The 15,158-nt window shown below is 47.5% G+C and overlaps 1 protein-coding gene across 5 annotated transcripts in view; it reads right to left on the bottom strand.

Annotated features, from left to right (window-relative positions):
* The window catches only part of CACNA1D (calcium voltage-gated channel subunit alpha1 D), a 318,247-nt gene that overhangs the window by 11,350 nt on the left and 291,739 nt on the right, over nucleotides 1–15,158 (bottom strand). For 4 of the 5 annotated variants that reach the window (XM_055382671.2, XM_055382670.2, XM_055382669.2 and 1 more), the window contains 3 exons: nucleotides 1,952–2,068; nucleotides 892–1,259; nucleotides 146–172 (listed from right to left, as the gene is read on the bottom strand). In XM_055382671.2, the coding sequence (XP_055238646.2) occupies nucleotides 146–172; nucleotides 892–1,259; nucleotides 1,952–2,068 (512 nt within the window). The remainder of the gene's footprint in view (nucleotides 1–145; nucleotides 173–891; nucleotides 1,260–1,951; nucleotides 2,069–15,158) is intronic. The other variant, XM_055382674.2, reaches the window with a different exon arrangement.

Raw genomic sequence — 15,158 nt, 5'->3', positions numbered from 1 at the left:
TGACCTCTGAGTCCTCAGCCATGAATTATGATAACCTTTAATAGGCTGGCTCAAAGAAGTGTTTCTCATTCTTCAGCACTCAGAGAGGCCAGCTGGTAACATACCATCACAGTATTTAACACAAAAACAGGTAATGAGCACATACCTAATGTAAGTTTCATAATAGCGGGTTCTATCCAGGAAAGGCATAACATGGGAAGGAGGGAGAAGATAAAAGTTAATTTCCAACCAAATTTACAATGCAAACATCAGGCTACCTCCTAGAGTAGGGGTTAGCAAATTATGATTCGCCATCCACATAGGGGCTGCCACCTGGCCTTGTATGACCCATGGGCTATGAACGGGTTTTATTGTTATAAAGGATTGAAAAACATAAAAAAAAATCTGAAGACAAAATTATCTCATCATATGCAAATATACGAAGTTCAGATTTCAGTGACCATAGGGAAATTTTAATGGGACACAGCCACACACCCATTCGCTTACATATTTCACACTGCAACGGCAGAGCTGAGAAGGTGCAAGACTGTATGGTTCTCAAAGCCTAAAATATTGACTCACTGACCCTTTAGAGAAACAATTCACCAACCCGTCGCACAGTATGTGAGCACAATTGAGAGGTGGATTTTGTGGCTGCTGCTGTTTTAAGGCCCCTCGGCACCCCATACAGGATGTAGGATGGCACATGGCCCTTATCCTTTAGGTCCACCACATGGAGAGTGTCAGAGGCAGCAGTGACCTGGGGGGCACTCACAGATCCTGACACAAATGCCTACGGGGAACCTCCTCCATGCCCCAGAGCACAGAGGACAGACCCGCCTTGCTCCTTGGGACTAGACGCAACACGGGCAGACACCACATGAGCAAGTCCAAACACATCGTCAAGGTTACCTTTTCACACTGGACCTTCTCTGAGGCTCCCGGTCATGCTTGTGGGAAGAATGATGCCCATTTTCAGACACATGCTCAAGGTTCCCAATGCTGGGCCGCTTTCCATGGGCAGCTTTGGACATATTGGCATTATTGAGATTGGCATTTGTTGAGGTGGGAACTTGCTTTCCTATGGAATTATGGTTATGATGGTTATGACACACCGAATTTCCTGCTGGAGGAAACAGCGGTTTCTCAGTATCACTTGCAGGTGGAATTGAAGGCCTTTGGACATGCAGGGGACGGTGGGTGGTATTGGTCTGCTGAAGGGAATCTCTCCTATCACTATTAACATGATTGACATGGTTTCCAAGCAGGGCACCATTTCTCTGCAAAATAATGGGAGACAACACCAGGTAATTTAACAAGTATTTGATGCAGACTAGCTATGTTAGGTAACTTTTTCTACATGAAAAACAAATTCTAGGCAAGTTCCGTAGGATCCCTGTAAAACAATCTGAGTGTCTCAATGATCAGGGTGAATGTGACTGTGTGGCAGTTGGTCCCCCCGAGATGAGGAAGGTTACCGATTTCCTGAGCTGGGGAGCAAGCTGTCAGCTGTCACTCGAGTGTGCTCTTCCAGTTGCTCCAAGTTGGGGTGACTTATACCCAGCTGGGCTGGCTGGTGGCCCCAAGGGTGGGCATGCTCTCTGGGCTGGGGGACTGACAGCCAGCTGGCAGATCAAAGAGCTGGCCCGGGAAGGAGGAGGGTAGCAAAGGCAGCTGCCGGAAGGACTCAGGATGCTCATCCACAGGGCCAGCGGCTGTGGCCGAGCTCCTCAGAAGCAGGCAGTGAAGGGAAGGTGGGTAAGCTCAGGGAAAGAGCTGGCCTGGCCCTAGAAGAGGTGCTGATGCCTGGGGAGGGTCTGTAAGAGGGGGAGGGTGTGGTCTGAGAGCCCCTCTAGGCCCTGGGGATGGGCTGCATTCTCCAGACTCTTCTGTGGATGATTAACTGCCCAAACTGGAGTCCTGCCCTGCTATTTCCAGATGGCCAGTGTGTAGCTAGGCGTGGAATAATTACTTTGAACACATCATCTTCTTCTTCTCGTTTTGTTTCCTCAGGCTCGTCATCTTGCAAATCACACGATATAGCACGCCGGATTTCTGGCCCAATGTCATGCAGTGTCCTTAATCCCGCCTAGATCAATGAAAATGGCAGAACAGGTTAGACCACACATGGGCCCTGGGGCCAGCCTGGGTCCTGGCTTTGCTCCTTCCTGATTCAGCGGTGGGGAGGAAGGCTTCCCCAAAAGCCAATCCAGGGCACTGACTGATGTCACTGAAGGCAGTCTAAGGGTTGTTGGTATGGTCAGGCATCCAGATGGTCAAGAAGGTCCTAGGTAGGACGCCTGAGGCCTGCAACCCCGTAACCTCCTTTGCAAAACCCCCACTTCCAAGGAACACTGCCTGGTTACTAGTGCTAGGATCTGCCAGGCCAAGAGCTTATGCCCCTGTCTCAGTGACAGTCTTCAGTAGGCTCGCCTACAAGAGCCCTATCTCTCCAAGCCCAGAGCAGGGCAAGGAGCACAGCCTGGCCGATCTAAAGGGAGACTGATGTGGACTCCCTTGCTGCATCTAGGATGAGGAAGCCTAGGTGTAGGTGCCAGAGGCACAAGCAGACCAAGCAGCCCTCAGGCCACTGGTTCTGCTAAAAAGCCATGGAACGAGTGAGTGACACAACACACTGCAACCACCAGCACACTCGGACCACGACGGAGCAGACTGACACGCACGCCGACCCGGCCACCGTGGTCATCAGGATACCCTGGCCTGTAGCCTGTGTGCAGGCTGAGAACTCACCAACAGGGGGTCCGCTTTTTGAAGATCACAACAAATTGAAAGTGGCTCATCAGCCTTTGCAGGCAGTGCAAGACCCACCAGAAGACACCCCCGGTAGATCCCTCCGGGCCCGTCACAGATACTCTGCATCTCCCCTGGCACCCTCACAGCAGCCTTCCTCACTGTGGTCCCTGCTATGTTGAGACAGGGCCCAGAACAAGCCCTTCCATTGTTCACGACTTCATTAGGGAAGCGTTCCAAGATGCTTATGCACGGTGCATGGAGGAAGGTACTGCTCCAGCTCTGAGAGAATGATGATGTTTTGACCACCAATTTGAAGGAAAACAGTATGCTGAGTTAAAGACTAATAGGGACTGTATGGCAACTTTATCCTTTTCCACAGAAAGACCTGCATCTGAAGAAGGCATGTCCTCTCTGCCCTGGGTCTAGGGTCCTGTATCCAGGCAGCCCCTCCTCACTCACTGGCAGTCTGTCCACAGCTCCGTAGCCATAAAGGCCTGGAGAACAGCTAAGACAATGGATGTGCAGCAGATGCTTCAACCTCAGGGTGGTTTGCAAAGGAAAACTGGACTAAGTGGTGGGTCCTCAGGGGAGGAGACCGCTTCCCTGTCCTTCCTCCACAACACCTCTTAGCATGTGGGCAGCTGTGGCAAGGACAGAGAGGCATGATGACCATCCCTGAGACAAGCATGGGGTAGAACAGATGCCCAGCAGTGGTTCAGGGAGGAGGAGGGGATGGTGGCTGCAGTCTGGCCAGATCCATCAGGGCTGGGTCCCACTGGTCTGGGGATGCTCAAAACTGGTCTCGTGCAGTTGCCAATGCCAGTGCTGGTGATGATAATTTAGAATGTAAAGTCACACAGGAACTTCCCAAGAGGCCCTTATAAAAATAACCTGGTGCATAAAAGCACCAAGCCTTTGAGACAATTCTGCTAAAAATGGTGCCAGGTTGGGTTTGGTTTGAACCATTCTGTGAAGATAGAGCAGCAGATCTTTCCATTTAGTGAATTCTGAAGGTGAAGGAAGAGCTGGGAATGAAAGCTTTAAGCTTCCTGACTAGGAATGCTGAGATCTTATAGGGGACAGACAGTCATGTCCCGGGTCAAACCAAGACAGTTCTTGGGGTGGTCAGGGAGGCTGCTTCTTGCTCTCCTGTCCCTCTGATCACAGGCTCAGGATGCATGTGTGTACACACATGCATATGTGGGTATGCCTGTGCATACACGTGCGTGCACGCGCGCGCACACACACACACGCACACGCACACAGACACACACTTTCCCTCTCTCAGCATCCACGAGTTCAGCACATCTGAGCCTGGGAAGTCATTTGGTTCTGAGGTGGACCCACCTGCCATTCTCATGGAAACATCAAGAAGGCAACTGTAATGCTATGTTGGTAAAAGCTCTTACACAGCACAGCTGCAGGAACGTGAAGAAAGGTCATACCCGGCAGTACTAAACAGCCGCATTTCATTCATTCAGAGCTTCCTAGGGTACATCATCAAGGGATGGTGAGCTAAGCAAGGGGTTCACTTCTGATTTTGGATCAACTGGGAAGAAAACTCAGTTACACATCTAAGGCTCCCAAACAAAAAGACAAGGTTTAAGACACCTGCTGCTGCTTCCACAAAATAAACATAGGTTATAATGCACTCAAGTCAACACCCCCAAGTAAATTTGGTACATTAATCCATATTACAAGGCAGTAAAGGCCAGGAATGCTCCCAAGTTTAAACAACATATAATCCTATTTACTGTCATTCAACTGATTGGACTAGGTCTGATTAAAAGAAATAGAAAACTATTTATTTGGATAATTTTTAACATCATCCTCTGTTGACGGGTTGACATTTCACTGAAATACACATATAACATAATTGCATAATAGAAACAAAAACTGTCTCCAGCACATCTTCAGTGATACACAAGATTAGGATTTAGTCGACAAGATAGTGCAATGAACAGACATGGGACAGAGAATTTGTTTGCAACATAAATCATGGAGAAGGTTGAAAGGTGGCCCAAGTTGCCACTTCCAAAGACAAATAATGACAACATATTTATTAAAGAGACATTAGAGGAGGAGAGAAAGAATCGCTCTTCCCAGACACAGAAGCAGAGAGTCAGAAATCATGATTATATTCTGCTTGTTCCAGGCAGGAAAAAACAGACCTCATAAGAGTCAGGGACTGACTCTACTTTTTCACATGTGTTCTGGGGAGAGCCAGGTCAGGCTGTCCCCCACGACTGGGAGTGAGGGAAACAGATATTCCCAAACTAGAATTGACATGAAGCTTAAGCACAGCACCCTGAATTTATTACATATCACAAAACATGGTAATGAAGTTTTTCTAGCACACATATCAAGCTAAAAGGTAGCTTAGGCTGCTCCCAAAATTCCATAGGCACAAGTTCCAATCCCCAGAAATACAGAAAACTATCTTAGACTCTTGAAAAAATTACTTTTCCACAGCCCTAAAAAAAAGAACATTTTTTTTCTTGGGATAAACACTTTACAATCAGTAAAATTATCTATTCTTTCATATCTCATATCTGTGTCTACCTCTATCAGCAAAATACTATTTTAATTTGAAAAGTGGTCATTAGCACTTAAACCAACACAATTAAAGCCATATAAAGTCATTCCATTAACATCACAGCAGAAATATGGTTTTGAAGAAACACAGAGTTGCTATAAAATATAAACATTATTGACTTATTTTAAGATGTCCAATCTTATAAAATATTAAACAGAATCAAGCCTAGTTTCTGGTTGATTTTAAAATGCTAGATGTTATCATAAATATTTTTTAGAAAAGAAATGTTGGCGCTTTGCCTGTAGACTGCTGCTTAAAATTTTAGACACCATTTAGTTGGAATTTCATAGATATTCTATTGAATGATTAAGTTACCAAAAAAACTAAAATGTCTCAAAACACTTCTGAATAGCATAACATGATGACATTTTGACATCAAATATGAACACCCATTTACCTTTCTTTCTCCTGCCCACTTTTAGGGTTAAGTTTCTCCTGCCTAGATGCATTTGCAATGCTTTTGCTGCCTGTGTCCCTAAGCTAGCTCCATCAGACACACCAGCCATCTGCCAGCCCTCACAGCGCCACAGCAAGCATGCACAAGTGCCCAGAGCCCCGCCCTGGACCTACGCTGTAGCAGTGGAGATAAGAGATGCATGTCTCTAGTCGGGACTGGGCCAGGCCATTCATCTTCAGGATACAAGCACCAGGCTTTGAGACTCCAGCCAAAGAACCCTGCCTGGCAGAGCCTGTTCCCCATCACAGGCAGGCTGCACTCAGCCTAGGCTGGCCCTGCACACAGTCGTCTCGCTGGTGACAAGTTCTGGTTAACCCTTTAGCAGGATTCAGTCTATACCCAATGAGAGGGGACCTTTTTAGACTAGTTCCATCAGAAAACAGAATGAGATTAAGTTCTTATGGAATAAACCTGCTCATCTGCAAGCTGCCGTCCGCCTCCTCAGCACATCACACATGGGCACACCCCTTATTTTGTCACCACTCTCCTCCAGGGATAATGTGATGGCAGCTTTTGTGTCCATTGTGAATGGTCCTTGTGTCAGATATAAAGGGTTGGAATCCTGGCACTCTGTTAGTCATCCACAGTGATTCCAACCCTCACTGAAAAGTCAGGGGTAACATGACCCCCACGAGCTCCCCTAGGGGTTGCGCTATTCCCATCACTTGGAAAGATAAAGGAAACTTTAAAGAAATTATCTAAAATATGACCTCTGCCTGCACACAATCTGAGAGCTCTCCGTTTCAGTTCCACCTTGATTCTTGGTGCAATCAGGAATCTGATTCGTTGTAATTTTAACAACCGAATCAAAAAAAGTCTTGCCAGTTTCCTGATAATAGAGCATTCTGTAAAGTTTAGGCTTAGCAGAAGCTGTAAATCACAACTTCTGTTCTGATAGCATCTTTATACCAGTCATTGTGAGCTTACATACAAATATTCCACTAGATTCTGGGAGGAAGGGAGAGCCAAAGTTATTCCCATGTGGTTAAATTATGTGCCCAAATGAGTCAAAGGCTCAGTGAGGACTCTTGGCCCCTAAGCCTGTTCTTCCTGTGACACTGGGCTGCCTCACCTCTCCCAAACTCTCCACCTCGACCACCACCCAGGCAAAGTCACTGCACCTACTGGGAAAGAATGCTGGATTGGAGTCTGAATCACACACTTACTCACCTATAGTCACGACTGTGGGGTGCCGCCTGATCAAGGCTAACCCTCTTTTGACTACCCTAGCAGAGCTCTTATATTCCTAAGTCAGCATGGAGATGACAAATGATCAAAAGTTATCCCTGAAATGGATCCTGTTTGGCACACATCCTTGGTCCCAGTTGTGCACTTAGGGGAGCTGATTTTTAAAAACACTTTCTATTCTGCCCTGATTCAGACCATCACACCTGCAGATCAGCACAGGCAGCAAGACTCGGCCATGCTAGACGAATGGGGACACAGGCAGCTCCATGCCTCCGGGGAGTGGGCTGAGACTGGGAAGGGGCTGGAGGGGGAGAAGGGCTCCAGTTAGGGCAGTGCCACTGCACAGGAGCCTCTTTAACAAGGGAGATGATTAAAAGGCTCCAGCACCCTCTGCCTTTAGGGGGACCTAGTAGCATTCCCCCAAAGCAGTTCTCAGGTGTGTTCTGGGGACCTTGGGGCATCCCAAGACACTATCAGGGGTCCATGAGGTCACGGTGATTTGCATAACATAAGGATGTTCTTTGCCTTCAACACTCTCATCCTGAGAGCACAGTGAGGTTTTCAAAGGCTGCCTGATGCATGATGTCATCACCCTGGCGTCTTTGTGCTTGCATATTCTTGTTTTAAAAACTGCTCAGTTTTAATTTCTAAGACAGTAAATATTGACACACAAGGGTCTTCAATAATGTAGAGTATAAAAGGGTCCGAAGACCAAAAAGTTTGATAACTGCTGATCAATCTATCCTCCAACAGGCACTACTACTTTTTCCTCAGGTGTAGACTTTTTACCCCATCTAGGATTCCCACTCTTCTGTGGACTTTTCTCCACTCTTGGAAGAAATGGCCTTCCTATGGCTTCCCTGAGCCAGCCTTTGGGACGTCTGAATGGGCTGCCTTCACCATGCCTTAGAATTATGTGCCCTTCCAAGATCTCAAACAGCTGTGTCCCTTAGGTCTAAGAGGTGCCAAGGAGAATGAACTCACCTGGGTTTCTATCCACCCTGGAACTGTTAGTAAGTCTTAGCCAGCTCCTTCGCACAGATCATCTAATCATGACACAATTGGGCTGCCAAAGGACACTAGGTGAATGGTACTAAATAACAAGCCACGATAATTACCACCTTTTACTACTACGTCACATCACTTAACTTCTTTGCAGTCTTTCTTCTCAAAGACTCCTGAACATAATTATTATTCTCAAAGGAACGAGATCTCCCCACTTTCAGAAAGAGTATAGAATGTAGTACCCAATAGTCCTGTGGATTAATTTTTAATTGGGTTGTTAGACAGTATAAGCTATTTGAGAAGAGCCTCCCTACAATGTATACTGGCCTGCCTCTCATCTTCTATCCAGGAGCTGAAGAGTTTAGCCTATGGATGCTGGTGTTGGGGGTGCCAAGTTTGCTGTGTGTGTCTGTGAAGATTCTAAATAATGAACTTGAGTCGTCTCTCACAACTTTGACTACACTAGAAGCTACACTTCTCTGCCAAGGCTTTAAGAGAAACGACAGTGGTGTCTCTGCAGTTTGACTGCAAATCAAGTTTCAGGACGCCTTCTTTCCCTTTTGAGTTGAAGCTGGAAGCAGCTTTCCTGATTCCTGGTTGTCTTTTCTAAGCTGGCCTTGGCTACCAACCTTAGCCAATGCCATTCCCCAGCAACACAGCCAGGCCCAAGTGGAGAAGACTCTCTTGTTCCATTTAAATCACTCCCTAAGTCCCATCTAGAAAGTGGTCACTTGTCAGTTTTTACTTATTTGAGGAGCGTGGAGAAGGCACATGGAAACGCCACCCACTTGAATCGCTTGGGGCCTTTCTGCCAAGGCCTGAGTGTATGGAATCTTGGATCTAGAAGGTCGGTCACACCGGCCCTCTGAGACAGAGTGACACATACAGGGGGTGGGCACGTGTCATCCTTCAGCACTGAATCAACTCAACATCGGGTGGGTCAAAGACAGACAGAGGGACTGACAGAGGGACTGACGGACCCCCACAGGACTGATGGGCTTCCCTTTCAGGGACGATACATCACATTCTTCATAAATTCTTATAACTTAATATACCCAGGTGCTGCCCAATCAGAGCAGAAGTGGGCCTTTGGATCACAGCAGGGTCCTGGAGGGTCCCTGCAATGCCAGGCACTAGACCTGTAGCTGCTGGGTCACAGAGCAGTCTCAGGAGGGGCTGGGCTGCTGGCAGTGGGGAAGGAGACTCAGGTGCTAGGGTAACAGCGGTTGATACCAGGTGCAGCTGTGCTTCAACATCTTGACAAGTGGCCTGGCCACACTGGAGTGTTCCTGGCTTTCTACCCCATCCCCCACATCACCATGTGGTGCAGCACGAAGCAGTCAAAACTTCCCTTGGGCCCTGTGGACTGTGCTGTGAGAACCCACAACACCTACTGTGAGCTCCTGGATGTTAACTAGTCTGCACACTTATACACATGGGGGCAGAGTTGGGAGCTAGGCCCATTTCCATAATGAGGACAGCAGGTCCACTGAAGTCCAGCTAGGTTAGACCTCTTGGTACAGTGAGGACTGCAGTCAAAGGCAAATGTCATAGGCACAAAAGACACCACTGGAAAAGACCCTGAGGCTGGGACTGACCCTGTCAGTCACACCTAGGACAAGCCTGCAGAAAGCATACTTCCCACTGGTGACACTGCTCTCACCCTCTGCCTAGCCTTTGGGACTCCTGCCCTCCCAGGATGCTTGGAAGGGTGTCCACTTCTACAGGAACAGGGCCCCCCACAGTTTGCTGGCTCTCTCTTCCCCTGTCTCCACACACCCCAGATACATACACATGCACTCGCACACACACACAGCTTCCAGCCTGTACACATCAGGGCAGGTGAAAGGAGCTCATAAGCCCTTCTTTTCTCTATACACTTCAGATACTTCAATTTTTTTAGATTCTTCTGCATTACCTCTGCACTATGGCTACTTTGAATATTGATCTTAAAACCCAAACTGGCCACTTTGGGTGTCTTGGGCTCAGCATCAGATGTACAGACTCCAACCACCACTTGGAATCAGCTGAGAATTCAAGATCAGACACTCTTATCGACCAATATCTTGGGCAAAAATCTGCTATTCTTAAGATGTGAAAATGCAACCTGCAGGGTTACCTCTGTTGACATCTTTGTGCATTGCCTAGATTTCTTTAAAAGGGGGGAATTCTCCTTCTCAATGGGTAAGTATGGTACAGAACAGAAAAGAGATCAAAGGAAAACAAGAGTTTCTTAAAGTTCTGGTAGTAAACAGGCATATGATATTATTATTGTTGTAGTCTTAATAAGCAATTATACGTTCAAAGTGCTTTACAATCACTTAGCTATTCCTCACAACAGCCCTGTGAGGTAGGTCGACATTATTAACCCCATTTTACAGATGGGGGAAACTGAGGCACAGAGAGGTTAAGTGTCTTGCCCAAGGTCACGCAGCAAGTGAATGCTGAAACTGGGACTAGAACCCAGGTTCCCTGACTCCCAGTGTCCTTGAAACTAGACCACACTGCTTCCAAAGAGGCATCCCCAGACTGGCTCTGAGCACGAATTAAAGACGGACAATGTTAGATGAGGTTTGGGTGTGGTGGTGTTTCCTGTGGACACGTTAAGATGGAACCTGAGGTGTTGCCTGGATTGGTTTTGGCATGCGGGTGTATGTGTTAGTTTCAATGGGTGTATCTGAGCTTCCTGGCCTGTCCACTTCTCACTGTATTCTGGACTGGGTCTCTGCAGAGAGCAGGGCCAGACGCTCAGGAGGTCATGGTGGACTGGCATACAAAAGGAACTCTGTCAGCTCAGCGCCGAGGGGCCTGTCAGTCTTTGGGAGTTCGGGCAAACTAGGGATGCAGGACTTTGGAATGGAGTCAGATGCCCACCTTAGGCAGGTCTGCTTAATCTTTTTATTTTTATTTTTAATTTTTTGTTTTACTGGCCAGCATCAGGAAGTTGTGTTCATTTCATTTCTCTGTGGGGCAGCTGCCCCCCTCCTTTGCTCTCTCTCACTCTTTCCCTTTCTCTGAGTCTCTGCTTGGAAGGGAAAACTGTTAAGCCTTGTACGTTCCCTTTCACGAAAAAGAACCACCGTGAGCAACGTCCGCGACAGGCAGCCCTGGCTCCGCAGATGAGCCACGGCCCCGCTTCCACCTTCCGGAGGAGTGCTTTGCTTGGAAGGGGTCTCCCTGGGGCCTTGGGTCTGCTTTTTCCTGCATTTCTTCTGAAATGCTGTTTCAGTAGAAATAAGCCCACTTGAGACTTTTCCCTTTCAAGGCCTTAGCCACAAACGCCTTCCGACTAACCAGCTTGGTGCCGTAGCTCAGGCAGAAAATTCTAAAGCATCCGTTCAAGCATCTGAAACAAACGAATCAGCCAGTGAAATCTCATCTGTTAGCATCTGTTCTCCTCTTAGATTAAAAAAAGAAAAAAATTTAAAAAGAGGCTTTTGATGGCTTCAGGTAGAATCATGCTTTAAAAAAATAACAAAACAAAACTCCACTACTTTTTAGACTAAGGTGACCAGGCAACAGGTGTTTGATCTTCTACAGATTAAATCTCTGTGGAGGATCCCATTTTCTTCTGTCTTTATGCATTGAGCCTCCCTAAGAAGACCGTGCGGGGCACATCAGGGGCTGAGAGTCCTTTGCTTCTTATATACCACCCACATCTCCCCTCAACCACCTGCATCGCCAACTGGCGGCTCGGGCACAGGCTTTACAATTATTCAACCTAACAACCTAATTCTTTACAGCTAGAAATAATGGTCTCCTCCTTAAACCAAACTTCCAGACAGGCAAAAGGACTATCCCTCCAAAGCTTTCCTACAATGGAGATGGAAAGGCTCCCATCTGGGATGAGTGGGGGACATAGTGTCCTCGGATTCCACCGGAGTGCGTGTCTTTTGCAGAAAGGAAATTCTTGAATGTTAAAAGAAAGAGAAATGAACAAAACTTTTCCCACTTTGGGGTCTTTTTCTTATCCACAAGACACTGGACTAATGAGTGTCTGTAACTTGCACAGATGTCCTCATCTAGAAGGTCTGATGGGACATTCAGCATGCATTGCTGTCTGCTGGGAGGAGGACTGAGAATTTTCATGGCTGCATGGCTGTGTTCCTTTATTTATTTGCCCCTCGTGGAAACTCGTGGGTCACTCGGATGTAGCAACAATGGATGACGAGCAAATGCTGAGTCAACCCAAAGTGAACATGGCATGTAGGAGATGCGCAAGAGGAAATTAAAAAAGGCCTGATGCAGCTTCTCTCTGGTTCCCTCTGTAGAGGGGCTGGAGAGAAGGTTGGTTTTAATGATGAAGATGGATGGAAGGATGGAAACTGCACACTCATTCAGACCACAGAGGCCAGAAGACACCGGATGCCGAGCTCCTTCCCACACATGGATCCAGGAGCTCAAGCCATTCCCCTTCATGTGGGAGGCAGCATTGCAGTTGGTCTGAACACAGGGAGATCAGATGGAGCCCACAGGGTTCAAAACCACAGTGCGTATATGTGTCCTTGAAAAAACATTCCCTGGGGGTGGGGGCGCAGAGGTCTTGGGCCCATCCTGGAAGCTGTTCAAGACAGACTGCACCCTACGCAGCACAAGCACGCACATGCCTAGGTCCGCACTTCTGCGCTCACACTGCGACGGCCATACTCCACTTTCCATTAGCATGCAGTCTGCCAGCCATGGGGCACCCTGCTGTGGGAGGAGGCAAGCCATCCTCCATCTCAACAGGCCACGCCCACTCTCAGGGGCTTCCCGAGGCTGTGTCCTTGTCCTAGTTACACTGGTGGTATATCTCTCCCACTGCCGCCCCACCAAATTTTCCTAACTGCTACATCGTCACCCGATATTTCATCACGCAGAAACGAAAGCCTACTCATGGTAATTAAACATGGAGTAACAAATCACACTCACAGCCATTTCTACAGCACAGGAAGCCAAAATGCAATTAGAATTATCCTTCAAGGAGACAAAAAAAAATGTCTATGTTTAATGTTTCAGAATCAAGTACATTTTCAGTTTCTCTATTAAGATTATGAACACAACTTAATTTTCCAGGCTGCATTCTCAACATAAATTACAGACGATGCTTCAGCTCCCAATGGAGCCATGCGAAAATATGTTGGTATCATCTAACTGGAAATGTTTGCATTTCATCAATAAAATGAAACTCTATAAACAATAAAATGAAAAACGTTTAGGAGAAACCCTCAACATTATTGCAACACAAGGCAAAAGAGTCTTTTAACCCACAACCTGCTGCTATATCATTCATGCCATTTGACCCTTCAACTTAAGACTCAGTAAACCCCATACGTGAAACCTGGTAATGACTTAGCTGTGTGTTGTTTGTGCATATCTTAAAACATCAAAACACTATTTCCAGCCACTAGAGAAAGTGCTGAAATTGTCTAATTGGGAAGTCTTGGGGGTTCAGAAAAAGTATAAATGACCCTGCATCCAAGTGGCCGCCATGCCTCTCACAGAAAATGCAAGATTCTTATGGTACGTAGCTAACCTGCTGGCTGTAAATTAGGACATCAACCATCGATGACAGACTATGTTCCTCCCTCCAGAAAAGTTATCAAGTTCTGGTCCCAATTAGGCTCCCAGAACAATAAGCAGTTCCCTACAAGCAGAGGGCACTGGGAAATGGAACTAAACCATCTAACCAGCCTCGTCTTCTGGGCAGGGGACTCCTTTAAGGACAAGCCTGCAGAAGCATGTTCATCACTCCCTCTCCTGGCACCCAACCTGGCCACGCTGCCCTCAAGAATGGATGGACCAGAGACTTCTTCTAATCTGCAAACATATCTCTGCAGTTTGCTTTGTCTTTCGGAGGCTAGCTGTGAACTGCAATCCAGGAGGGGGGCTGTCACTTTTACAAACTGGATTGGTTGGAAGTGAGAAAGCTTCATTTGCAAATCCTACCACCTGAGATGCCAATGGGCTGTGTGACTGAGCCTGTGATTCCCTCAGCTACCTTTAGGATACGTGATGAGAGGCAGGAAGATCACTGTCTTCAGTCGGATTCATGGTCCACCTGCCAACCCGCATATGCCTCTTTCCCCAGCCCCTGTAGCTGTCTGGGTAGAGCAGAGGTTGCACCATGAATCAGCAGGTCACTGTTACACAAGGCCATCTACTAACCCCCGAGATACACACACACAGCTCATGTTTGTCATTCACTCATTCACTGTCATTCATATTCATATTCATATTCTCTCTCTCAGCAAGATCAAAGATAAGCCCTCATTTGGGCTGTTACCATCACTTTGAACACACAACGCTGGGCATTTTTCCCTGGATAAGAGTGAAGGGCTCTTCCATGTTGAACCTCATCAATATCTACAAGGCCAAATTTAACATGTACTGAGAACAGGGGCATAAAATTGTGGCGTAAATAGATTTTAAAAAATTCTTTATCCTATCCATGATGGATTATGAGCACTCTGGGCAGCAGAGGTCAGTTGTTTCAGATGATTTGCCAGCCTCTGTGGTTCCCTCTTCCCTGTCCTTAGCATCTTCTCCCTCTTTGCCCTGCCTCCTTCATCCACGGCACTCACAGACCACCTTCCTAGCCCCTCTTCCTGCTGGTCCTCATCGTGCCTTCCTTGCCCCTCCACATACCTGCTTCCCATCCCAGAGCTTTGGGCTTTCCTAGGTTTCTACATTCCTCGCATGCAAGGACCCTGGCTGGTACCAGAGGTTCCTGAAAGCCACATCCACACTCTAGGAGCCTGCAGCAGGGCCCAGGTGGAGGAGGGAGAGGGACCAGAGGCTGGCTGGGGCATGAGAGCATAGCATGTGCACAGCTGGCCTCCTGGCCATCAGGAGACAACATACAGAGACAGACACACCACACATACATACACACACACACAGAATACATACTAGGAGGTGATGGATGTTACTGAAATGGACCAAAAACCAACAAGCAGTGGGGTAAGAAACAAACGGAAACAAAACAAAGCACTTGCGTTCAGATGGAAAGCTGTTCATTCACTGGGCAGCCAGAACCCTGGAGCCCAGGGCTGTGGGGAAGGTGGGTGCCTGCTTGGAGGACACTGCCTGGCGGGGCTGGGGTGCGAGGGTAGCGCTCGCTCCTCTCCGTCCTGGCAGCCCTGCCACGTGGGTAGTGGCAGGTGCAGGGCTCTATGGGGTAGGCAGCAGGGAGGGAAG

The sequence above is a fragment of the Gorilla gorilla genome, chromosome 2, assembly GCF_029281585.2.
Source record: "Gorilla gorilla gorilla isolate KB3781 chromosome 2, NHGRI_mGorGor1-v2.1_pri, whole genome shotgun sequence".
In the NCBI taxonomy this organism is placed as follows: domain Eukaryota; kingdom Metazoa; phylum Chordata; class Mammalia; order Primates; family Hominidae; genus Gorilla; species Gorilla gorilla.
Note: the sequence above shows the minus strand (reverse complement) of the source record. Positions and strands in the feature narration are given on the sequence as shown.